At 38.2% G+C, this 27363-nt stretch overlaps 1 protein-coding gene across 8 annotated transcripts in view; it reads left to right on the top strand.

Annotated features, from left to right (window-relative positions):
• Window positions 1-27363, top strand: part of SORBS2 (sorbin and SH3 domain containing 2) — a 215628-nt gene that overhangs the window by 89554 nt on the left and 98711 nt on the right. For all 8 annotated transcript variants that reach the window (XM_047715201.1, XM_047715223.1, XM_047715202.1 and 5 more), the window contains exon 3: window positions 23414-23463. In XM_047715201.1, coding sequence (XP_047571157.1) covers window positions 23454-23463 — 10 coding nt within the window. In that variant the 5' untranslated portion in view covers window positions 23414-23453. The remainder of the gene's footprint in view (window positions 1-23413; window positions 23464-27363) is intronic.

Genomic DNA, 27363 nt, shown 5'->3' with positions numbered 1-27363 from the left:
GGAAGAAACTTTTAGGTTCAGAGAGAATAAGTAAAGTTGCCTGAAGTTATCCATGTGGATATGGTAGAATGGGCTTTTAACCCAGTTGGCTTGGCCCCAAAGTCTCCATCCTTGATCACCACGCCAGCCCGCCCCTGCAGTGAACATTATCATGTAGTAATCCCACCTCGCTTTCAGGAAACAAAGCAGAGGCTGATGCTACAGTCCTTGAAGAGACCTCATAGTTTGGATCATAAACATTAGTTTTGAAATACTTTTTCTCTGAAATCCAATGATGTTAGAGAATTATTGTCTGTTTCTATTTATTAGGGAGAGGAAGAAGACTGCTTTCTTTTAGGTCTCTTGCTTGTGATTTACATATAGAAAATTATCTTCCCCCCCAAAAAAAGGTAAAGTATCCTTATTTTGAGCAGACTGAAAGAATGTTAACAGACTTTCGGTTTGCTCAGTGTTCTTCAGTATTTGCATTAGAGGATATTGTACAGTGACCATGAATAGTGGTCTTCGAAAAAAATATTCTGTTACATATCCCAGAAACATTTACTGAGCAGTTAGCATTTGTCATATATCTATCAAGCACTTAAGTATTTTTCAGTGATCCCTTAAGATCTCTGTCCTTCATCCGTTTGTAGCCAAGAGATGGAAACATGAATGAAGCTGTCACTCATGCATCCTTCCAGAAGATTTTGAGTCTACATTTGCAGTCTTTTGCATTTTAAATTGTTGAGCCCCAGAAATTTTCTACTTACTAGTTTTTTAATAAATTTTATTTATTTATTTGAGATAGAGACAGCATGTAAGAGAGAACATGAACAGGGTTGGAGACGGGGGAGCAAAGGGAGAGGAAGAAGCAGACTCTCTCCTCAGCAGGGAGCCTAACATGGGGCTTAATCTCAGGACCTCAAGATCATGACCTGAGCTGAAGGCAGATGCTTCACCCACTGAACCACCAGGTGCCCCCACAAAATAGGTTTTAATCTACTTTTATGAAAAAAAAATTGTTTTTGAAGTTCAGTCGAGTGTCTTTTAACCCTGGTAAGTGAGGGCTTAGAAAAAAAGTAGTTAATGTTACCAGCACTTTTTCTGATTTTAAAATGTCCCCCCCTTTTTTCAGCCTTCATTATTTGGGACTTAATTTAAAACTTTTCTTCTTTAACCTGAAAAAGTTACTTTGTTTTACTTCTGTCCTTTGACCTCGTTCTGTCTTTTCACAACTTTGTTATCTCTTTCTTGGAATGCAGAAGTATTTCTTGGAAAGAAATGTGTTGGAAAGCTATGTGTTGCTAGAGACAATATTAAAACAAAATACATTTTGTTAAATCAGCCCCTTTTTACCTATTGCCTGGAATAATCCTTTTTTGTGCCTGTGAAGTCAGCGTAAGTATTAACGACACCCCTTTTTAATATTGCTCTATCAGTTTATATAAATTATGTAGACATGCTTTCCAAAAGCCATATAAGCCTGATGGTTAAATAAAATAAATTTGTTTTTATTTGCAAAAACTTAATGTATATATACTAGAAAACTTTGATATTTCCTAAAACCCATAATGAAAAATGCCACTGTAAAGTAGATTATTTTTTTTTAATGATGATTTACAAGGCTTTAATTTGTGGCCCAAAACCACAATTCCTTATCTTTTTATGGAGTTATGTGCTCTGAAACAGGACTAAAGTGAAAGTTTAAAATTATCTGAGATCTAGAGATAGCAAGATGGATGGTATTACAGTCATTTCCCCCCACCCCTTCTCCTCAGGGGGTACATTTCCAGACCTCTAACGGATGCCTGAAACCACAGATAGTACCAAACTTCATCTATTCTGTTTTTTCCTATATGTGTGTATCTACGATAAGGTTTAATTTCTAAGTGAGGCACAGAAAGAAATGAACAACAATAACAAAATAGAACAATGATAACAATACATTATAATAAAATCATGTGAACGTGGTCTCTCTCTCTCTCTCTCAGAATATCTTATTGTTCTGTACCCCCCTTCTCACACTGAGGTGAGATACTAAAATACCAACCCAAGGACCAAAGAGAGGTGAATGATGCAGGCATGTGATGTAACGTTGAGCGACTGTTGACCTTCTGACGTGTCGTCACCAGGAGAAGCATCTGCTTTCAGAATGCCCTTGACCCTGTAACTGAAATGGCAGAAAGCAAAACACAGATAATGGGGATGGGGGGAGGGTCGGGGAGCAACAGTACTTATTGCTGTTGTAAAACATATTCCTGAGCCAATTTTAGGTTACAGGTTCTGTGTGCTGATGAGGTAGAGAAAAGCAGACAGCAAATTTAAATAAAGATAGATAAACCTTACGTTTGCACAATCTGCCATTATTCTACATGATGCCAGTTCAATGTATTCATGAAATTCAAGTATAGACCAAGTATAGAGTCAGAGGGCTAACTAGGGGGCCGTTGGTATGCTTTGAGGTTCACTGTAAGGCATCCTTCAGAAATATCCTACCCTCCAGCCTGCTGGCTCTTTCAATTATTTGGGATACTCTTTTGGAAAGAAACTGAAGATGAATCATTAAAATACATGTGTGTTATTTGCATAAGGTGGTACCTCATTACCCATAATCTTAAACAAAACGGTTAAATGTGAGATTGGAAGTCAGCTCCATATACAACTAAACAGGGAAAATTGTTACTACCAAGCAATTTTTTCATTATACCTAGGATAGATGGTAGCTCTTTCTATCACACTTACGGAACTGAAAATTAAGATCCTAAGTAGTGGTGGTGAGCCCAGATTTCACTGAATTATGTCAGCATTGTTGGGAATCAATGCCCATGATCAGAGTCCAAAGTTTGATCATGATGTTTGTCCAGTTTCCCATGGGAATACAGCAAAGACAAATAATGGTGTTCAGGATGGAACAAATGGCAATATTAATTTATGCAATGCTGAAATACAATGATAGTGCAACTATTAGCAAATAATTAGTTATCAAACAATTATAGTTATGTAACTATCAAGTAGTTCTCAAAGAACTATATTTTAGTTTCTCTTGATCAAATTACAAAGCACAGACTTGTCCTACTTTTAGATTTTCTCTTGCTCTCTTGTCCACCACGGCCACATTTCCCATAGCTGCCTAATGCTAAAGCTGATAAAGGAGTCTAAGTGGTAAAGTTGACAATCTCTTTGCATCTCCTAAGGAAAAAAAAAAAATAAATATATATATATATTGACCTACTAATGTGTCCTACTCATCCCTTCCCCTAACCACCCTGTGTGAGCCTTCAGGTGGAAACTCCATGGGCTTCACCCCATGACTGAATTTCCTGACTGTGAATCACATTCTCCCCATAATGGTCCTGGTCTTCTGAGCTTGCATTCTCATGGTGGAAAGAGATAATAAACAATCACGTAAGGTGAGATGATGAGAAGTGCTCAGAAGAAAAAAGGAAATATGGAGGAGAGCATTTTACATGGGGTGCTTAGGACAGGTCTCTCCGAGAAGGTGGCACTTGAGCACAGACCTGAAGAACTAAAGGAGAGAGCTGGGATTCATAGAGGAAGTGCTCTAGGCAGTGGCAAAGATTCTGGGATCATTGTGGCCTTGGCGTGTCCAAGGAGCAGCGAGATGGTCAGCAAGCCTGGAGGAAGGGAGCATGGAGGGACAGTAGTAGCCATGAATCCAGGGATATCATGAGGGCCCAAGACATGGAGGACCCTGTGATAAAGTTACAAAAATGCAGGCAGAGATTTGGGTGTTCGAGCCTGGGTCAGGGTAGATAGGAAGCCATGGAAGGGCTTTGAACAGAAAATGAGTGATTGCTCTCAGATTTTGGAGAGTTCATTCTGAGTACTTAGGGGATAGTGAAATGTGAGTGATCTAAGTGGAAGAGAGGAGACCGATCATAAGGCTACTGGAACAGTTCAGACTTAGAGCTATCAGGTGGTCGTGAAGAAGACAATGAGATTCTAGATATATTTTGAAGCCAGAGATGCTAGGATTTCCTCATAAATATAAGAGAAATAGGTGCCATATCATGTCACTGTTTTTGGTCTGGGCAACAGAAATGGTGATGCTGTTTGCAGAGACATGAAATGCTACAGGGAGAGAGGGTAGCTGGGGCCAAATGGAAGGTCAGGTAGATGTGGACATCTGGTGGACATCCAAGTGGACACTGTGGATGGGCCCTACACACGTCAGGATTTGAGAGATAAATTTAGGAATCTCCCAATGGTTCTGATTTAGGTTACAGAGCCCCTCTTTTAAACACATTCATATTTTACTTTGTGACTGCCTCAAGTTGGGTTGCCTAAACCCTACATAAGTTTGGGAATTTTGTTTGGGAGGCGGATAGATCCAGTTGTGCTGAAACAAGAAACAATGCAAAAAGATGAGGGGAGAGGAGAACATGGAAAGGTGGCAGGACACGGGAGACGTGCTTCCCCTGCTCTGCAATTTTTATAGGTTCTTTGACCCACTTGGCTGATGCTGTACAATAAGAGTCCACATGCACCGAAACATCGATGAGACCTATACATTTCCACCAGTCTCTCTAGTTGGAACTTAGACTAAATATCTGTGCTAAAAAGATGTCTAGATCAGTTGTGCAATTCTATCTTAATTGTAGAAGGCATTAAATCAGTTTTAAAATAATTTCAAATATTTAATTTGTAGGATCCTTATTATGTTTTGGACCGATTTATTTGCAATTTGCTAATAGAGCTCTGACTCAGTTTTGTGTCTCTCAAGGCCTATCACTGTTCACCCAAAGAGCTTGGCTTCTCTATGCCCCATCAGGCAGCTAGGTCTCTCCACATCGCCAGGGGCAGCCCATCCCCTAGCCTCCCAGCAGACTGACCAGTGCTCGCTTCTGCCATTAGCAGGCACAGCTCTTTAACTGATAAGACAGGGGGCTAGGTAAAATTGCTGTGTATCTCACACAGAGCACAAAAACAAAAATGATAAGCAATTCATAAAACCATAATACAAATACAGGCATCATGCCATTGCATGGGAAAGAACATAAGTGACAAATACAGGGGAAAGCACATTCAATCCATCTTGAAAATTTAGGGTACATATAGATCTAGAATAAAATGTAAGGCTTCAGACATAATCAGGAAGAGAAAAATTCCCTCATGCCTATTGAACAAAAAAAAATGACATAAGTAATGAGTCTGAACTCTTAATACCTTTTGGCCACTAACATCTCAGAAGGAGGAATAATAAGGCCTCCACAGGACTAAGGGACTGCCCTGTATCTTCTCGTTTAGGTTTTAGGATCTCTGGGCTAGGGAGAGTTTTTGTGCAAAACAAAGCTAAAAGAATAAGCGTGACTTTCTGGGAACAAGAATCAGAGCGTGCGAGAGTGAATAAAAAGTTAGAGGTCTGGTCCCGTTCATTTTACAGATGAGGACACTGAGGCCAAAAACTTTAAGTGCTTTTGTCTCTCCCCTCAGGGTACTTAGAATGTAGCTAGAACAGCGATGTATATAACAAGTTAAATAACCACAGTCCCATCCAAATGCTGCCAGAGTTTACAACGCGAAGTCGGAGGAATGGCACCTGTGGTAAGGTTGCAGAAATGCAAGCGGAGATGTGGGTGATGAGGGCAGGGTAGGGGGCGATGAAGAGCTGGACGTAAACTTGGAAAAGCAACTTTTAGTAAAGTAACCGAAGCTGTTGATGCTTTACCTTAAGGAACAGTAGGTCGATTTTTCCATCACACCAGGGACTATCTTCTTTAAAATGCAGGTGGGCGTGTATGCTGTAACTTACTTACATGCTTGTTTTCATTTTCTCTAAGGTAACAAAAATGGATCACAGGGGTGCCTGGGTGGCTCAGTGGGTTAAAACCTCTGCCTTCAGCTCAGGTCATGATTCCAGGGTCCTGGGATCGAGCCCCACATCCGGCTCTCTGCTCAGCAGGGAGCCTGCTTCCCCCTCTCTCTCTGCCTGCCTCTCTGCCTACTTGTGATCTCTGTCAAATAAGTATATAAAATCTTAAAAAAAAGAAAAAAGAAAAAAAATGTATCACAAACACCTAGAACATTGGAGGAAAAAGTCACTAATAATTAATCTTACCCTAACACCCAAGATTGGTCTTTCTTTAAAACCTCCCATTTAGTTTTAGCAAAATGTAGCCTCCTTCATTGTCAATTGAAGTGTTCTTTTATTTAAAAAGAAGAAAAGCTGAAGAGCTCTTTGATTCACAAGAACTGAACTGAAATTTTTGACAAATGATAGAAAATGAATTCAAGTTTATACATAATCAGCTCTGATTTTTAAGTGTTGAGGTATACTGGAAAATCTGTCTAGGCAAAAAGAGGAAAGGGACAGAGATACATACATTCACACACACATAGATACGGATAGAGCTAAAGAGGGGAAATCTGGAAATAACGTTCTAATTCAGATTTTAAAAGATTGTATGTAAAACAATGATAAGGATAATATTAAACTGTCTTGAAAGTATTTGTATCTTTGAAAGATGCTCACTTTTAAAGGATTACTGCGTTGGGCCTCCTTCTCTTGCCTTAAGGATCTGAAGGTTGTCAAAACCACATGTTTACTCCTGTTTTCCTATTTTATTAACATGAGCAGGAAAGCAGCGGGCAAGGAGAGAGCGGGACCCAGGCGTCAGGGAGGGTGGAAAGAATGGGTAAGATAATTCCAGGAAGAACTCAAAATAGCTAATTAGTCTTTTGCCAAACGTATATGAAGTAACTTACTTTTTATAAGGTTCGTTCAGCTGAAGAAAATGATTTCATTTCTGAATGTTCCTGTGACTATAATAAAAAATATGACTCACCCAACTGATGGCTCATTCTTCCTCTTGAGACCAAGCCTTCAGAATCAGGATGACCAAGAAATTCATGGAAGCCACAGGCGGTGGCCTTGAGGATGGCTTTGGTGCTCATAACATCAATAAATCACGTCTGAGCTTCCTGCCTTTATCTTTCACATGTATCTATGGCCACAGAGTTTCTTGACCGAATGTGTTTATTATGGACTATTCCGTAGGAACATAGAAACTTCAGGAAAGTGTGGGCACTGGGGCAAACATCAAGCATATTATGCAGCTTTACTAACTGATGAGCATTTTCTCTTCCCCTAAGAGCATCTCTTCCACTGGAAATCAAGAATCCAAGTCACTTCTGCTTTAAATTCATGATCTGACTGTTTGAGAGCCACCCGGGGCCTCAACTGGGCTTCTAGGACCAAGGCACAGAAACAGCCTGGGCTCCCTGAAGGGGAATGAAGATGGGCCTGGAGCAGGCTGTGGGTGTGATCTGGAATGACGTGCTCAGACACGTCTGTGGGAAATGCCTCCGGGAACAGCCGCCACTCTTCTTGGCAGCAAATCTGTGTACCACAAACAGTGGTCTCAGTGGCCCCTGGCTGGCTCAGTCAGTAGAGTGTGCAATTCAGTCTTGGGTTGTGATTTCAAGACCCATGTTGCGAGTAGAGATGACTTAAAAAGAAAAAACAAAACACAGTGGTCCTCTTCTCGAAACAGATTTGCAAAGAATCTGATGCCTGTGATAAATACACACACACACACACACACACACACGGAATATGTGTATATATATATATATATGGAATATATACATATATATGGAATATGTAAGGAGATATATATATATATATATATATGGAAGTTTATGTGCAGCATGTTTTGAGGGGTAGTTATAAAATGCATGGACGTCTTCAGTATTGCTCATGGCAAGTTAAATGACCCATTGATCAATACAAATTATAACAGTCCCGGACTGAAATTTTGGTCCAATCCCTAAGATAGACATTTATAAACTCTTATAATCCTTCCAGCTCTTAGATCTAGGAAGGACATGATAGGGCAGTGTTTAGGAACATAAATTCTGAAGCCAAACCACCTGGATTCCCAAGCTTGACTCTGCTCCCTGAGAGCTGTGTGGCCTTGTGCAAGTTTCTTAACTTCTCTGAGTTTTGTTTTTTTGTTTTTAATCTGTAAAGTAACAATAGTATTTTCCTCCCTGGCTGTTGTGAGCCTTCAGTGAATTCACATATAGGCAAATACTCTTAGAATCGTTGCTGGCGCACGGAAAGCATTTAAAACCTACTATTGCCACTTCAGTTCTCTGGCAAGCAGTAAATTAACAAGCAAAGCAACAAAAAACCTGTACGGACATATTCATGGCAGCACTATTCCAATTAGCAAAAACCTAGAAGTAACCTAAATGCCCATGAGCGAGAAAGTAGATAAACTGGCATATTCGAACAGTGGAATATTACGTAGGAGGCAAAATGAGTGTACTGCAGAAACAGCAATATGAATGAACCTTAACCATATAATTATATCCAGCTTGAGGACATCCCTATAAAAATAAAAGCAGCTAAAATAAATACCCTTGCAGAAGATACAGACACTCCATGAAACTACCTAAAGAGGAGAGCAAGAGAATGACCTACTTGGTCATGGACTGCACGGACTTCAGAACAACGGCTACTTCCGGTGTGAGGCAGTGACACATGAAATAATAACCCAGACCACCTGGCAGATGCAGGCTCCTATTTAAAAAGTCTGTCTTTCGCTTTAGATGACAGGTGTGTAGGTTCGGGGTAAGGGAGGAAGAGAGGGAAGGAGAGACACATGGACCTATCATAAGACTCTGTCATGAACCAAGGATCATAGTTTATCCAGTTGTGTTATCCTTAGGACAACCCCCAAAGAAACAGCAATCATGCCCATTGTTACAATCAATTCCACTCATATTATGTCATGAATAATTTAAAAAAAACCAGAACCGTGGAATTGCTTGTTTGCTTTGTGTTGATCCCATTTTGGTTGGGATAAGGAGTAATTAGGTAGATATAAACAGTGTAACTAGGGAGGGTTTTTCTAAAATAAATATTGTTATTAGTCTTCCTCTCTTAGAAAAATAAAATGACAGGTCGTGTGAGTGTTTAGGGTTTAGACACCACAAGGTGCTTTTATTTAAAATGTATGATAGAAATTACAGATTTATTATTGGTTAAGTCTGTGCAGAAAGCACAGCATGTTCACTACTACTCTTGAGTGATCCCAAATAATTTCTTCAGTACACTTCACATTCCAAATAAAACCTGTGACACACAGTCTCTGAGTGTGTGTGTGTGTGTGTGTGTGTGTGTGTGAGTGCACACATGCCCATTGCTTTTATCCCACTTTTAAAAAAAAATCTTATTTATTTATTTGACAAAGAGAGATCACAAGCAGGCACAGCAGCAGGCAGAGGGAGAGGGAGAAGCAGGCTCCCCGCTGAGTAGGTAGCCTGATGTGGGACTTGATCCCAGGACACTGGGATCATGACCTGAGCCGAAGGCAGACGCTTAACCGACGGAGCCACCAGGCACCCCTTTTCTCCCACTTTTATCTGCCAAGCTGCCCCTACCATATACACTGGAAGGTCATCCATTAGTGTCCACTGCTTTCATGGGGACGTGAGGCGGTAAGATTTGTCTCTGTATCACTATTAGCTGGTCATGTGCTCCCATCTCCTCTATACCCATCTCTGGGTATTAAAACGATGCCTAACCCATACTTGTCCCATTCTTATGTGTTCATAAGACCTAACCTATATTTTTAAAAGAATATAAGTTACTTCTTTACAACCATTCCATAATTCACTCTTCTCCCCAATTCTGATTGTCTTTCTCAATCACTTCAAATGAATGACACATTTATCACATAGTGGCCTTACAAATAGCCAAGCATATTAAATCATAGTTTACATCAGGTCAACATTCTAGTTCCAAAGCTTCTGAAAAGGTTAACAGGCTGATTGAAATTTCTGTGGGTCATAAGACTTTGGCAATTTGTTTGTGAGCCTGATAGCAAAGTTTTGCAACAATAAAGCAAAGGATAGAGCAGCAATCATCCACGTGAAAAATACCTCGAAATGTCACAGTCCTTCCTGTGCTATGGCAAGTTAGCAGGTGATGACATGACAGATTCAGCCAGAAAGGAAATGTAATGAAAATATGGTTTGGAACACAGTGTGCCTAAGATCTCTCAGCCCTCTGTGTCCTCAAAGGTCAATAGACTTCACCCTTTGAAATATGAGACACGCAAAAGAATGTAACATTTGGCATGGGAACATGCATTCATGACTTATCTGCTTTGAAGGCCTTCTCTACTGCAAACTCTAATAGAAAACAAAACAAAACAAAATTAGTGATTCTTGTCACCCCCAAAGTCCCTACCACCACCATACCATCTGTGGTGAAATAAGGCTTTAAAACAGTGATGATCACGTACTGATTGATGTTTACCTTTATGTAAATTGTTTTGGTATAGATTTATAAATTGGATGTGATTTTAGGTAAGACGAACTAAAATGGATCGTCTCAGTTGAAGGGCTTTTGAGTTAATATGGGAGGACCTGTTATAAAGAGAGAATCCTATAGATCACATTTCTGCAGTTATGTGACCTAGGCAGCTAAGAGGAAGACAGATTTGGATAACAGCTCAGACTTGTGTTAATACATCTCCATGTCATTCTGGTGCTATCAGAAACACGGATCTTTTAAAGTCTCATTTTTCTGAATTTACATTAAATATAAATATAAAATTATAAATATAAAATACAAATTATATATATTTATTTATATATTTATATAAAATATAAATATAAATATTAAATATATTTATATCAAATATAAGTGAGTCATTAAAATACTGAGTTCCAGTTAGATTCTGCTTGATCTCATAGACAATCAGGTTAATAAGCATATTGGTTTGCACATGAAAGATCAATAAATATTTGTCAACCAAATATGCCCTTCTTTGATTTAGGAAAATTTCAGACCATAAAAGGGCCTTATGTGCTTTTAAATTTAAAACAGGTCTTTCATTTTATAAATGAAAAGGGTCAGGCCCAAGGAAGTGCAAAGGTCTTTGCAAGCACACTTTCACCTAGAAGTAATTAATATTGACATCCACTTCCATACAATGAAGAATATAATGGAGTGTTAAGAGGAAGTACCTGAAAGTTGCCTAAAACCTGGGGGGGTTGAACCCAGGCTCTGCCGCTCACCAGCTTTTGATCAACCTCTATGTATATTTCTGAAGTTGCCACTCCCACAAGAAAGTTCCTAACTTTGGGCTTATCCATTATCTTTCACTCCTTCCCAATAAGAGCTACATTTTATTTTTTTTTAATTGAGCTATAACTGACATATCACATTGCATAAATTTAAGGTGTACAATATGTGGATTGGATACATTTATATGTTGCAGTATGATAACCTACATTTTCTTATCCTTAACTCTCACATAGGAAGGGCAGACAGCCAGCATGCCAATATTGAGTTCACATTAGAAACTTTCTGTGTACTATAGAAAAGTGATCACTTTCCTCAAATGTGATTGCTGGAATCGGTATAATGGCACGTGGTCACAACTCGGTTTCCAAATTTCTATTACCGGATGCTGCAACAGATATGAGGAAATGCTTTTGCTCCCCCGTAAAAAAAAATAATAAAATAAAGAAATGATACCAAAGTCAAGGACTATCAGATTTTGTCATGGGGATGTCCATGCAGACACCTCCACCTGTGAACCTGAAGGAGAACAGTGGCGTCCAGGTGAACAAAGAGCCCAGCCTGGGCCTTGAAATTCCAGACTCCATGCCACTGCTTAACCTCTAGGAGGAACAAGGCTGCCCTGAAGGGGCTTATGTCATGCATTTGGGAAGTCAGGATGAAATCTTCTCTGCTTTTCAGAGCAGTGGAAGTCCAGGACATATGGCGGCGGGGGGTGGGGGGAGGAACACTTGTTTCCATAGAGAAATGGGGAAACAAGACTAATAAAGAGGAGGTCAAATAAAATTTAACTACGTATGTTGAAATAAGCCTAACAATCATCATAAAGACGTTCAAGCATTTCTAGATTTAGCCACGGTGTTAATAAGTAAGGATATAGTGAAATGACAAAATCTTCGTTCAAATAAGTTTCGGTGTTCTCCAATGTATATTTAAGTATAAATTGTATGTTGTTTTCTTTGCCTATTTTAGGTAGATTGAGTGAAAGTTTTAGCTTTAAATAGTGGCACGGTATGAAGGACTATATTAGGTATCATATCAAAATGAAGAATGCTGGGAATATGTAAGTTGCGTAAGAGCTAGAAGTGAGGTCATTCGGGTAGGCATTTTGCTGAACAAAAAGGCAATAGATATCAAACCCTATTTTGTTGTATAATTCAGAAATCTTAAAGATTTTAGTTCTAGGATAGACTCACTTTTTTTCTGATGAGAGTTGTAAAGCAGGTTGTTAAAAACCCAACAATTTGGATATCCTGTTTCTTAAATTCAGGTACATTTTTTTAAAAGATTTTATTCATTTATTTGTCAGAGAGAGAGGGTGAGACAGAGAGCACAAGCAGGGGGAACAGCAGGCAGAGAGAGAAGCAGGCTCCCCACTGAGCAGGGAGCCCGATGCAGGGCTCGATCCCAGGACCCTGGAATCATGACTGGACCCGAAGGTATCAGCTTAACCAACTGAGCCACCCAGGTGCCCTTAAATTCAGGTATATTTTAAGGGAATATTGAAACTTCTAGTTGGGGGGCACATGGATGGCTCAGTCAGTTAAGCATCTGCCTTCGGCTCAGGTCATGATTCTGGGATCAAGCCCCAAATCAGGCTCCCTGCTCAGTGGAGAGTCTGCATCTCCCTCTCCCTCTGCTGCTTCCCCTGATGGTGTGCGCTCTCTCTCTCTCATCTCTCTCAAATAAATAAATAAAATCTTAAAAAAAAAAAAAGAGAGAGAGACTCTAGTTGGAACTGTTATCCATCTGTCTTCCTGCCAATGCAAAGCATAAATATGGATTACTTGAGAGCATTAACCTTGAAAGCCACGGAGATGATTTCCCTGAAATGAAAGGGTGAAAAAAATAACAACAACAAAAACAATGTATGTGTCACTGATTTTTTTTTACTGCTGCTAACACTTACCTAGCAGCCACTACGATGTTTGTAGCAAATCCCTCGGTGGCCTCATCTGGTCTCCCTTCTGCAGTCAGTGATAGTCCCGAAAGCCTGCTCAGCCACTCACCTCCATGACAGGCTAGTTCCTGGAGGCAGAACGCAAAAAAAAGAGCATTTTGAAATCGAGACAACAAGGTCCTAGCATGGTCATGAAAGTGGAATCACAATCTATCTTGATTTATATGGTAACCACTGTTCATATATATTGACTTAATTATATGTTTAAAACAACTGGGTCACTCTTAGTTCACAGTCTAATAACGCCCCTGGACTTAATTCAGATAAAATGATTTGTTTTAGCCAAATTTAGCAGAACTTCTTATTTATCTCTGTTAAAGTTTAATTCAGTCTATCATGGCAATGTGTCTTTCTACTTATTGTATATTCCTCTCTCACGTGTGTGCCTTCTGTAGACTTGATAAGCATGTCACTATTTTTTCCCAAAATAAAAATGTTGAAGACACACAGCCAGGGAAAGACATTCCTAAAAATGATTTTTCACTCACCTACGATTCCACCTACTACTTTTACATTTAGTCCACAGAGATGTAATAAAGAATTTTGCCAAGTTTCTTGCCAAGAACTCGCAAACCATTCTTGCATTCCAAAGAAACAGCATGAACTGTTAGTAGGAAATGATAATAATAAATAATAAGTAGTATGAAAATAATAACAATGCATTTCTTTTATCAGAAGTAAATAATTTTGGGGCGCCTGAGTGGCTCAGTGGGTTAAAGCCGCTGCCTTCGGCTCAGGTCATGATCTCGGGGTCCTAGGATGGAGCCCACATTGGGCTCTCTGCTCAGCGGGGAGCCTGCTTCCTCCTCTCTCTCTGCCTGCCTCTCTGCCTCCTTGTGATCTCTGTCTGTCAAATAAATAAATAAAATCTTTTAAAAAAAAAAGTAAATAATTTTAACAATAAAAGATATCTATCATTATTACCCATTTTTGTTAGATCCAAAGGAATAGTGTCCTAAACTCTCCACTGCTCAACAAAAATACCAGAAGTTTTGAATTATTATAAATTCAAAATTTCCTCAAAGACAGTATTTTCCCCAATTGGCACATTATTTTCTCCCATGAGTTTTTAAAGAGCAAATTGAAGGAAATTTCTACCACCCCCCACCAATTTTTTTTTTTTCAATTTCACAGAACAAGTAGAGTCTCACTGTTTGATATCTGAGACACATACAAACACAGGTTTGTAACAATACAGGCAGTACGCTGTCAGTAACAGTCAAGGTAAACTTTGACATCGCTAAGCTATAGAAGCATTATTTCAGGTGCTCAAGAAGTACATGTGTCAGAAGATAAACGTGACTTTCAAACAATAAGCAAGATGATTTAGCTATAGTAATTTCACAAATTAACATTGCATTGGAAATACATTAGAATAAACATACTTACTAATTTAGAATTCTGAGGTTTTCTAAAAATATCATCATCTGTAGTGATTGATCTGGGCTTTAGCTAAATAAAGCTTTCCATTTGGACTGCTGCAGTAGCTGGGCAAGAGGATTCCTTGTCATAAACCAGACACTATTTTCGTATTAGTAGTTGAAGAGTAAGTATGGGGCACCTGGAGGGCTCACTCAGTTGAGCATCAGACTCCTGACTTCAGCTCAGGTCATGATCGCAGGGGCATGAGATCAAGTGGGGTGTTGGGCTGCTTGGGATTCTTTCCCGAGCCCTCTACCTGCCTCTTCCCCCCAACCGCCATTGCTTGCAGGCACGCCTTCTCTCTCTGTCTCTCTAAAAAAGAAGAAGAGAAAGAAGGAGAAGGAGTTAGAGAAGGGGTGGGGGAGGAAGAAGAAGAGAAGGAAGAGGAAGTAGAAGTGGAAGGGGAAGAGGAAGAGGAAGAAGGAGAAGAAGTATTGTAGTAGTAGTGTATGGTCCTCTGTCTGGAGCCCTTATTTATCCATCCACATGTTCTCCCACACTTTCTCCTGATAGTTCATTCTTTCCTTTAAACCCTGACACATAGGATTCAGAACTTAAGCACTATGCTTAACGTAATTAACTGTAATGTGTTGAGGGGGATTATCATGATCTCAAACGATAGTTTAAGACATCTTAAAGGGAGATTTTATTCTTTGCTTTCAGCCAGGAAGGTGAAACCACTTTGGGGCATTTTTTAGTGTATTTGCTCTTGGAGCAGTCATTTCTCCCAACCCAAAATGCCTAATCTCAAAAATGACTAGACGGATCTAAGACCCTTTCCTGAGGGATTTTATAAAATAAAACACACATAAAATGATATTTATCTTCTCCTGCCACAGTATTTAATGTTCGTATCCATTTACATTTTAAGTATGTGGGGCATCTGGGTGGCTCAGTTGGTTAAGAGTCTGACTCTTGGTATTGACTCAGGTCATGATCTCAGGGTCCCAAGATGGAGTCTGCTTCTCCCTCCTCTCTGTCCCTTTCCCCCTGCTCCTGCTCTCTCTCATTCACACACTCTCTCTCAAATAAATAAATAAAATCTTCAAAAAAATAAAATGAAATGTTTGAAAGTTAAAAGTAAGAGGGGGACTCCTGGGTGGCTCAGTCGGTTGAGCATCTGCCTTTGGCTCGGGTCATTATGTAGTCTGCCTTTTCTTTAATTGGTTTCCTTTCCTGTGCAGAATGTACTTTCACTTGTTTATTTTTGCTTTTGTTGCCTTGTTTTTATTGTCAAATCCAAAAAACCATCATCAAGACCAATGTCAAGAAGCTTATCTCCCATTTTCTTCTAGGACTTTTACAGTTTCAGGTTTTATGTTCAAGTCTTTAATCAGTTTTGAATTGATTTTTGCATATGGTGTAAGATAGGGGTCCACTTTCATTCTTTTGCACATAGCTGTCCAGGTTTCCCAAACCATTTGTTGAAGAGATTATACTTTCCCCATTTATTTTCTTGGTTCCCTTGTCGAATTAATTGACCACATATGAATGGCTTTATTTCTGGCTTCTGTATTCTTTTTCATTGATCTATGTGTCTGTTTTATGCCAATACCATACTGTTTTGATTAATATAGCTTTGTAATATAGTTTGAAATCAGGACATGTGATGCCTCCAGCTTTGTTCTTTCTCAAGACTGTTTTGGCTGTTTGGGATCTATTGTGGTTCCATACAAATTTTGAGATTCTTGTTTCATTTCTGTGAAACACGTAATTGGAATTTTGATAAGGATTGCACTGAATCTGTAGATTGTCTTAGGTAGTACAAACATTTTAACAATATTAATTCTTCCAATCCATGAGCATGGTATATCTTTCACTTTTGGGGGTCTTTATCCATTTCTTTAATCATTGTGTGATAGTTATCAGTGTACAGATTTTTCATCTCCTTTGTTAAATTTATTCCTAGGTAATTTTTCTTTCTTTTCTTTTCTTTTCTTTTTTTTTTAATTATTCATTTATTTTAGAGAGAGTGCATGAGAGGGAGAGGCAGGGAAAGAGAAAGAGGCTTGATTTCATAACCCTGAGGTCACTACCAGAGCTGAAACAGAGCTAGACACTTAACTGACTGTGCCACCGAAACGCCCCAAAGATTTTATTTATTTATATATTTTAGAGAGAGAGAAAGAACATGTGTGCACACGTATGCATGAGCGGGGTTGGGGGGCAGAGGGAGAGACAGAATCTTAAGCAGACTCCACGCTAAGCATGGAGCCCATCTTGGGTCTCAATCTCACAAGCCTGAGAGCATGACCAGAGCTGAAATCAAGAGTTGGATGGTCAACTCACAGTTACCCAGGCGCCCCTCTGGGTATTATTTTCTTTTTGATGCAATTACAAATGGGATTGTTTTCTCAATTTCTGTCTCTGATATTTCATTATTAGTGTATGGAAATACACTGATTTCTGCATATTGATTTTGAAACCTGAAATTTTACTGAATTTGTTTATTAATTCTAACATTTGGTGGAATTTGGTGGAATTTCTAGGGTTTCCTATGTATAATATCATGTTATCCTCAAATAGAGACGAGACAGTTTTACTTCTTCCAAATTAGAAAAAAAGTAAATGATTCTTTTCAAAGATCAAAGATTTGTTGCTCAAAATAGAAATAATGGGACTCTACAATGGTAGAAAAAAGGGGAGATACTTTCACTTAGGAAACTAAACACAAATGGCTGTCGTTGGGATGTTGTCACTGCAATTTGTCACACAATTCTTTGTGTGACGTTTTATGGACATCTCTTTCCTCCAACTGTCACCCTTGGGCTCTAAGCTGTCAAAGGTAATGAAAATGGATTTATAAGGAGCTAATTGTCACAACCTTTAAGTGTTACTTTCCCTTAGGTGCACTAGCGATAACTTAGCTGGGCTAGGGGACAAGTGTTTGATTCAACTATTTCTTAGGTCTTTCTCCTCTTATTCACTACAATGTGGGAAAAAGAAAATCACAATTAAAAGAAGGCTCTATTTAAGGAAGAAAGAAAAGTTACCTAGAAAGCAGAATTCTTTTTCAATTCCAACATGTTGCTAAATTGGGGATGGGATAATTAGGAGATGGGACAATCTGCACAAATCAATCTCATAAACCATAGATGCTTACTTTAATTTAAAGCAATAAAATAATGTCCTAGGTGTTTTCAGGAAGTCTAGATTGTTTTCTTAAGACTCAATCAAAGACAAAAGGGATGCCTCAACCTACTTGAAGTACTGGTGAATGAGAATGATGACAATTTGAGTGGGGGTGGTTGCTGCAAGGGGGAGGGGAATAGGTTTGATCCTGCTGCTGTTGCTACAGTTGAAGGGGATGATAATGACATTGGTATAAATCATTTGGGTGACTGGGAATACGCAGAATTGGACTTCGAATCCAGGTTTGCCTGACTCCATGACCTTTCCTTCCGACACCAGTCAGTTCATCTGTAGCATGTGTTCCTATATTCTATTAATTCCTCACATGTCTCTTGATAATGTGCCTGACTCATCAGATCCCCATTAGGAATCTGCTTCCCCCCCGCAATTAGGAGCCCATTTGGCTTTTGATTTACGTAATAGAAGTCAGTGGAATTTGTCCAGTACTTTTCAGCAAATGACTTTGTTTTAGAAAAAAATTGATATATCTATGAGTAGTTAGGTGTATCATTAATCATTCTCAATATAAAAGTTAAAGATACCATGAAGGTAGTATACTAGAGTAATATTAAATCACATGACCACTTATTGTGAAAACAAGTTATTTATAATTAAATAAGAGTGAGTCATAGACTTTTAGGCTTTGAAATAGCTTCAGAAAGAAAATTATTTACCAGGTGATTGAGTTTTTCTATCCAGTATGATCATTTTTTTTAAAGATTTCATTTATTTATTTGAGAGGGAGAGAGGGAGAAAGAGAGATTGAGGAGTGTAAGAGCAGGGGGAGGAAGAAGCAGACTCCCCCTGAGCAGGGAACCCAAACAAGGCTGGATCCCAGGATCCTGAGATCATAACCTGAGTCCCAAGACCCTGAGATCATGACCTGAGCCGAAGGCAGATGCTCAGTCCACTGAGCCACCCAGGCACCCTAACCGGTATGGTCTTTAGGAAAAATATGTTAAGTATATGACTAGCTTGCTTTGTAAAGTCTCAAAGGGAAAATTGCTAATTTCCATGTTAAACATGCTTTGTTCTTCAGGAAATTCTTTCAGGTATCAGGAAATTTGGTATAAAAGAATGTTTTGATTAAATTCGGTTAAAGAATCGGTATATTCTTATAAAAATAATCAATGGCCTCATGTTCTTTGTTCTTCACTGTTCACTGTCATAATTTATCTTTATTCCTAGAAATGATACTGAACGTATTCTGATGCCAGCATTCATGTATAAATGTGGTAGATAATTTGGCTCCTGAATAATAAGGACCCAGCTTCAGGCACCGTTAGCTCAGGAATGTTGGGAGGAATTTTGAGTTCTTACGTGAAGGCTGAGCATGGACAGCCACGTCCTCACCATGAACTACGAGGACATGGACGACCCACTCGGAGGCATCCGAGGAGTATCTGAGTTGGTGTCATAAACCAGTTGTCATCAATTCAGAGAAACCATTCAGAAAAGTGGTTGAGGTAGATTTGTATGTTTCTAAATTCAGGGACTATAAAGGACAAAATCACCTACTTGGGGTATTTCCTGTGAAAATTGTAAAACAGCATATTGACAAAAAAGATAAATGTAATCGACCTAAAATAAGTCATTTGATTGTTTTAACTGAACAGTAAAATAATTTGGCACTTAAGAATACCTCTAATCCTACCACCGTTAGGGAGAACGAGACAGAGACAGAGAGACACACATTGACCACTCAGTAGTTATTCCAGAAAGAATGGTTCACATGATCCATTCCAAAGTAAATTCAGGTTAAGATCCTGCGCATAACCTCAACAGGCATCATTTTTATTCTTGTGTCTAAACCATGTCTCTAAAAAATCTAACATCCTTCAAATGTTTTCCTATCACTTAGACCGTGTTTCCTTTCTTCTAAACAATATATGAACTGTGAATAGATCAATTTCAAAATAACCCTAGCCATTACTGGATTAAAATTATTCTATAGAAAATCTTTTGGGCAACTTCTCACATTGGCTGAGCTAAAACTTCATCCTATAGTTTTATAGATGGTCTTGGTGCTTGAATTAGAGTCTACTAAAATAAAACGACATACACAGAATTCTTGGCCAAACTTGAGGAAAGGATTCTGCCTCTGCCTCTCTTCAGAATGGGATGCCTGATACACAAAAGAACTCAAGCAGAATTTTAAGATTACAAGCACAAAATCATGTTGGTGTCTGTGCATGGACAATCAAACATCTTCTTAGGACCCTCATTCAAAAGTTAAATTATCCAATCTATTGTCATATTGTCATATGCCTGGGATAAATAAAGACCGTTCTGATCCATAAGAAAAAAAAATGGTTGTCAGATAATCAAAAGAAGTTCAAGCAGAATTAAAAGGCTACAGACACGAAGTCACGTTGTTACCCATGCACGAACAGCAAACACAATGTAGTGCCATAGGCATATTGGAAATGAAAGCTGCTCTCATACCGAAACAAACTGATCGCTATATCCAAATTAGTATATATATAAAGTTGCTTTTTACATAAGACTTGGCAAGAACTTAACTTAAGTAAATGCAGCCCCACACCACCTGCTGAAAATCATTTTGACACCAGTGCACAGAGAGTTCTTTGATATGTGGATTATTTACTGAGGTTCAAGGTAGTCTGCGTTTTATCATCGGTTTTCATTGTCTTGGCCCTTGTTCAATCCAATTTAGGAGAATATTTGAAATACTGTCTCTTAGTAGCATGCGAACACTCTAGGAATTTGGTGCCTTCCTGAATAATCTATGCTTGTTCTGTAGGTACAACCTAAGACACTTCTCCAGAACAGAACAAAAGAGATTAGATGCGCTTTAGTGTAAATTGTCTAAATAGAGTTCTCGGTTGTAGATGTGTTAATGGCTTTAGTACAAATAATGGGAATAGAATCACACATTTTTGTGACTCATCCAAGAAGACTTTCGGTTTTAGGTTCTTCTGGAAAGCTTAATCACCCTGGCCCTTCTTTTAACAACTTGGAAAATGTCTTGCCTGATTAGGAAGTTAGTCATTTCACATTCTGACATCTAAAACAATGAGAAGCTTAAAAACCTCACCAATTACATTTATAAGTAACAGGATACATCACTTTAAAGATGAAAAGCCCAAGGACCTCTGGCGCCTTTCTTTGTTCTTGTTAATTTTATTTTCCTTTTTGAGTGGCAGATGTTTTGTAAATATCTGCATTTGAACTCAAACAATAAATGTTGACAATTAGGTCTCTAGCCTAGTTTAAAAACAGTGTGATTTTGTATCAGCAGGTTCTGTATTCTGAGAGCTGACCTTCCTTCTGTTCCACGTTTTCTTTAACAATCAGCATTATTCCAAGGCAAATGGGATCTTTGTCATTTAGCTTTAAAACGTAGGACAGTTTTAAACAAAACGTGTTCTGAAACGGAGTGATAACGTAAAATTTGGGAAATGTCCTTCCAGTCCTCATTTTCTTGAGACTGTTTATTCCTTCTTGTTTTAGCAGTTGCCTCAGACTTGGTCACAGACATCCCCTGAGGCTTTGCTTTTCTATTTATTTTATCCATTTAAGGTTAACATATTAAGAGTTTTGCTACCGAGAGATTAAAATAAATATGTTTGATGGAGCTTTCTCAAGGCTCCTGGACTGACCACGGCCTTCTTCCCTGACTTCACTTCTTCAATACAGGTCATGTTAAGGCTTCCAAGGAGAGTTTCCCCATGAGTTGCTACATTTTTCTGTGTTTTGGGGGGTGGGGGAGATCATGTGCCCCTTATTTGTATGCACTGAAAAATCAGAGATAAAATTCATCCTAATACACTTTCCTTCATTTACTTTTTTGAAAGTCAGTTGCCCTCGGGACTCCTGGATGGTTCCCTCTGCCTGCTGTTCCCCCTGCTTGTGCACTCTCTCTCTCTGACAAATAAATAAGTAAAATCTTAGAAAGAAAGAAAGAAAAAAAGAAAGAAGGAAGAAAAGAAAGAAAGAAGAAGGGAAAAAGGAAGTCAATTGGCCTGTGAGATTTTACTGTAAAATTCACAGTAACGTTTAGTACCTCAGTATAAGAGACGGCCTCTCCAGGCAAGAATGTGACACAACGCAATGAGGTGACCCAAAACACTACATAACAAAGCTATCATCTGTAATGTTTTCAGCTTATAGCTCTAAAAAATTAACTGGAGTGACTATCATTGCTGTGATTTTATCCATTCTCTATCTTCACTGCTTTAGTATTGATTGAATACCAAGGTGTTAGGAATTTAATCTGTCATTAAAAAGAAATCCTTTGCCTCTTGGTTCAAAATTATGTCTCCTGTCATTTAAGTGGGTTCCCCCCCCACACATGCTATTATATTTCTCCATTTCTCGCCAACCCTGGGAGAGAAGATAGGTATCGTTGTACTTAGCAGGTGTTCACATTTTATCATTAAAATGTCACAGTAGTGATGAACAAAACCGGGCTTTCTTTCTATAAGAGGTGATCTTGGGGGCACCTGGGTGGCTCAAAGGGTAAGCCTCTGCTTTCAGCTCAGGTCATGGTCCCAGGGTCCTGGGATCGAGTCCCACATCGGGCTCTCTGCTCAACGGGAGCCTGCTTCCTTCTCTCTCTCTACCTGTCATTTCCTCTGCTTGTGCTCTCTCTCTGGCAAAATAAATAAATAAAATCTTTAAAAAAAAAAAGAGGTGATCTTGGATTGCCATATTGAAAGGAAATGATGGATAATGAATAAAGCTGACCACACGAGGACCGAAGAAATAGTCAGAAAGGACGAGAGGGCAGGAACTCTGGCAAAGACAAGAAAGTCAGGGAGCTCATTGGGTGCACTTTCTAGAGACTGAAGGGAAATATATTTATCAAAAGTCCTTCTTGGCAGATCATGACAGATTTTTTCATTTCAACCTTATCCCCACTTAACCATAATGTATAAATATTTTAAATTATCAGATGTTAGAGTGCTAATGTACATGGAAAAGGAAAGTGTGGGGCTAGAGAAGTTCATGTTCATTTAAGCAAAGGCAGAGTGGTTGTGGCGAAACATCTCTTTCAGAGCTCTCATTCTTAAAGAACTGCTTCTTCCTATGACAGCATGTCCCTCCCCTTTGGTCTTAGTATGTGGATAAGTAAGAAACTCTAAAAATGACCTAAGACAATATGCCAGGGAAAGAACTAAGTCATCTCAGATATCATAAAATAATACACAATATCTTAAAACTTTTTTCTACATCAAGCCACATTCCACCAACCATATCTAATGAATTAATCTCAATTGTTATACATCAAACACTTCATTGGGAAAAAACACTGTATCTAATCCCGAATCAGAAATGGATTTTGTAGTAACTATTCCCTGCATCTTAAGAAAAAAAATAGGTGAATCTCATCTTCCTTGACTGTTCGCTCAAAAAATATGTTCAATACATTGACTCAGTAATATATTGAATAATGTAAGATCATGATCTCAAATAAAATAAATTAAATAATGTTACAAATTGAATAATATAAGGTAATGACTTCAAAGTACCAGACTACCTTCCAAAAGAGGACACATACCAACCAATTGACCCCTTCAGGTTTAGAAAACAAAACTGTTAGTATAAATGTGAAAGAAATTTAATTTTTAACAAAATTCCCCTCGACATCTGTGAGTGGTCACTATTAAACAAAAACCTATGTTTATGTTTATGATCATGAATCAATAATGACTGAAGTTTAACTTGAATACAATTATAAATTTTGCCCCCCTTATTAAACCCTGATTTAAAATAAGACTAATGATAATGTGATATTAACTCACAGGTACACCAGAAACAAGACAAAAACACTCTTTCATGATATTTTGTTCCACACATAGTGAACAGATTAATGCATCGTTTTTTTTCTACAGGAAAACTGAAGACTTTAATAGCAAACCCTCCAAGGTCAAAATGAATACAGGTATGCTGTCTCTGTTAGTTTTAAACTCTTTAGTCTTCCTCTTTAAAAATCATCTTGGCCCCAAATCATTAAGTTTGGTACTCCCCTGATCTGATTAGTCTAAGTTCATTACTTAATTTCTTTGTCTTTGTACTTCAGTCCTATGGCTATCAAATGTAGAATTTTCTGTTTTGCTATCTTCTCTTACTCCCTTTTTCCATTACCATATCTTGAAATTAACTCCTACATGCCCCAGGAAAAAGTAGCATGTCATTTGATGCATACATTTGAAATTTCTCACTTAAAATAGGCTAAATTCATAGGCAAATTGCTCTAGTGGAAAATATTTAAAATTCCCCTTTCTATAAACACTTTATGTTAACAATGTTAACAGATAGAGTACCAAAGCTTCATGTGAGATCAGCTTCATTAATCTAGACATGATACACATAAAGTCATAAGCATTATATTTTATGAATGAAAACAGTGTCCCTAACTACCTTTAACAACATTGAGGTCTCTGAACTCTGTATTATATACAATTAATTGCAACAGTGTTTGGGACACATGCTAGGTACATATGAATTTTTTTTTCCATAGTAGAAATATTTTAACATATTTTCAGCTTTCCTCCCTGTAATTGTTATATTCTCTATCAAGTAATTCTGTAAAATAACTTTCCCACTGAAATTCTGTAACCTCTGTTCTAAAAAATGCTATTTCCTGTCCACAAGTGATCACTGGAAAGTTGTTTCACCCAGTTAACTCCAATGCAAAGGAGAAAAGGTAGTTCAAGACCTTTTCTCACACCAAGCTGCCTGCCTTTATGCTGTTGCTTATTATTAGCAAAATGCCCTAAGGGAGGGTTAACAATCATTGGTGGGAACCAATATACGTAATCCCTAGATCAAGTGTAGAGACACAGTCACTTGTCTTTGTCCATGAGTCTGTGGCTGTCCCTTAGCAGAAACCTACAGCAGTTGACATCAGCTGGCCCTGAAAATGCAGTTATAAATGTGGAGAGCCACAGGCAAGATGAGGATATTGGACATAATAAAATATATAAGGAAGGCTTAGAAATCAAGAGAAATGATAGCCCTAGAAATGGACCAAGTAAAGGCACTGGGACAATTGGAAATGTGGCAGGTAGACACTGGAAATGAAAGCAGAAATACTAGTAGGCAAAGGGATTGAAGAAAGCAAAAAGAATAGAGAGGAACAGGTGAACAGGAGAAGTCACGGTGTAAAGTCATTCCAGCAGAATGACCACAGCAGGAAATTATATTTGCTGATTGTTCTCAGGCATCTTCCCACAGATGTATGCTGAGGCTAACTTCCCAGGATCCTTTATTTTGTGGAGCGCTGATTTGCCTTTATATTATAATGCTGTTAATGACAGAGGTATAATATGTGATTATACGAAATATGCTGTATTCATTACAATGCATTCAATAATTAATCTTCCTTGTCATAGAATGCAATCTCTAATAGCAAAGGAGGCAAAAGGAAATTTGTACATTTGCTAGGTCCCTCCGGTACTTGAGCCAAATTACTGCTCCAACAGTATGAATGTAATTCTCGAAAACATGCTATCATTAAAAGAAGTAAGCTCGGCTCTATATGGAATGCGAATTTGCATAGTTATTTTGCTTATCTGGGTGAATTTACACACATATATGTATATAAAATATAATATTCAAACATATGCATACAAAGTCGATTAGAAGTGACTGGAACCTTTTGTTTAAAACTCCAAAGTAACACTATAATGTTGCTATAAAAACATACCACTTTAAAATATATACATATAAATATTGCTGTAGGAAGTTGAAGAAAGCATTGCTGCTCTATCTACAAAATGAAGTAAAAATTAGTTCCTAAATATCTGTACATAAAATTGGTCTTGGTTATCTACTTATCAATCATTGAAGAGACATATTACTATTTCAATGTCCATGCATCAGTCACTAAAAGGTTTTGAAAAAATATTAAGTTAGCTTTTTCATTTTTAGTCAAATGCATTATAGAAGAGCCAAAGAAATGGAATTCATTTTTCATATAAAAATACCTAAACAATGCATAGAAATATACAAAACATGCTGTATTTCCACTCTTAGAATTTGTGAACCATTGTTTTCTAAGGAAAATCTTGGCTCTTAAAGAAAGGAAGGAGAGAAAGGCATCAAATAATGCATAGTGTGTGATTTACCCATGAGTGTTTCCCAGCAGTTGGAAACGGCTCCCAGGAGGCCTACAGCGGGATGCAAAAGTGGACCACTTTGCAGGCTGGGGATGAGTGTGAAGGTGAGAACAGCATTATGATTCTTTAGAATGACCTCCAGTGTGCAATACAGTATCCTCATTTTGAGATCTTAAAAAAAATGTACCTTCAAGGACTAGCCGAAATTATCAACACATAAGTAAGTAGAAACAGAATAGAATAGATTGCTCTCTCCTAGCAATTTCACAAACGTCTCAACTTTTGGAGGGGAGCTCTGTATTAAACTGTTAATAAAAAATGATGCCCCATTCATTTTATGTAGGTCTGAGAATGGCCTAGAATACAGAAATTGTTTAACACAGAGATTCCTACCCTTTCTCGTTTTACAGAGCCAAGATATCTTAGTAATTTTTAGCCATACTCTCAAGCCAAAAGAAATACCTAACTGTTCTATTTATTAATTAGTAGGCGCAGACAACTTAATAAGTACTTATGTTCTACCAACTGAGAAGGAATTTGAAAAAATAATATACTCTAATAAAAAAACATTTTATTTTATTCTTTATAACCATAGTTACCTACTAACGGGATGTGTTTGTTTGTTGGACATACCGAAACATCTCAGATCATGGAATTTGAGCCTACGTTGCCCCTCTCTTCTACTGGTCCAAAATTATTTTCAGAGGGTACTTTGCTCTTTGCCACAGTGGTCACCCAAACCCAGCTTTTCAAAGATGTGATATCATGTCAAGGAAGACAATACAATCTATTACACTGAAAATGGGAACAAGCTCAGGCTAGTGGTTCACACAGGTCTGATAGGTATTACTGTGCTCTTGTCAAGGACATAAAACAGCCTTCCCAAACCCTTGTGAATCTCCTGATGGGGCCCAGGGTGCCTCCGTGCAATTTTGGAACAATGTGTTTAACCAGTGACTCTGAATCTCCTCATTGTGGAATGTTTCTTCCTCATTCCTGCTGGTTTTCAGATGTTCGGAGTTAAAAGAACTAGAAAATAAAATTTCTTAGAGGCCAGTTTCCACTTTCAACAGCCTTGACTACCCAGTCCTCTTAGACCATTGATAGCTGCTATCCACGACATCTTTACTGACATCACCTTTAACTGCAACACTCCTCCCTTGTAGCTATTTTTTTTGTTTTTGCAGTTTGATAAAATCCTGTTGGTGCCTCTCATGAAGATATTTTTAGTATTGTATGTTTCTACCATTTCTGCCTTTCTGCGTTTGATCTTTGATTTACTTGACTTCACTTCTGTTGCTTCAAATCATTTTTCTGTATTCGTTATTGTCCTCAGTAGGAAACTGTTAAACACATATTTAAGAAATTATATTCTGATACCAGAATCACTCTACCAGTTTTAAGTTCTACTGACCTTACTGCTTGTGATTTGACCAATAATTAATTCAAATCGTACCTCCATGCACTCTTAAATTCCCTCACTTCCAATAAACAAAGTGGTTACTTTCCTTTCAGAAATAAAGAAAAAGGGGAAAAATGAGAATACCATGTGGCAATATATAATGATCATGTTATCATATTGGTGGTTCTATTATTTGTTTTTCTTGTTCTGACTTTCAAAAAGAATTCAATTTCGGTTGTTTTCATTCTGAGGGAATGAGCAAAACTATTTATTGCACATTCCATATACAAAGGAATGTAGGAATGAAATTGGAATCTGT

The sequence above is a fragment of the Lutra lutra genome, chromosome 2 (genome assembly GCF_902655055.1).
Source record: "Lutra lutra chromosome 2, mLutLut1.2, whole genome shotgun sequence".
In the NCBI taxonomy this organism is placed as follows: Eukaryota; Metazoa; Chordata; class Mammalia; order Carnivora; family Mustelidae; genus Lutra; species Lutra lutra.
This window is presented reverse-complemented; position numbering and strand designations above follow the sequence as displayed.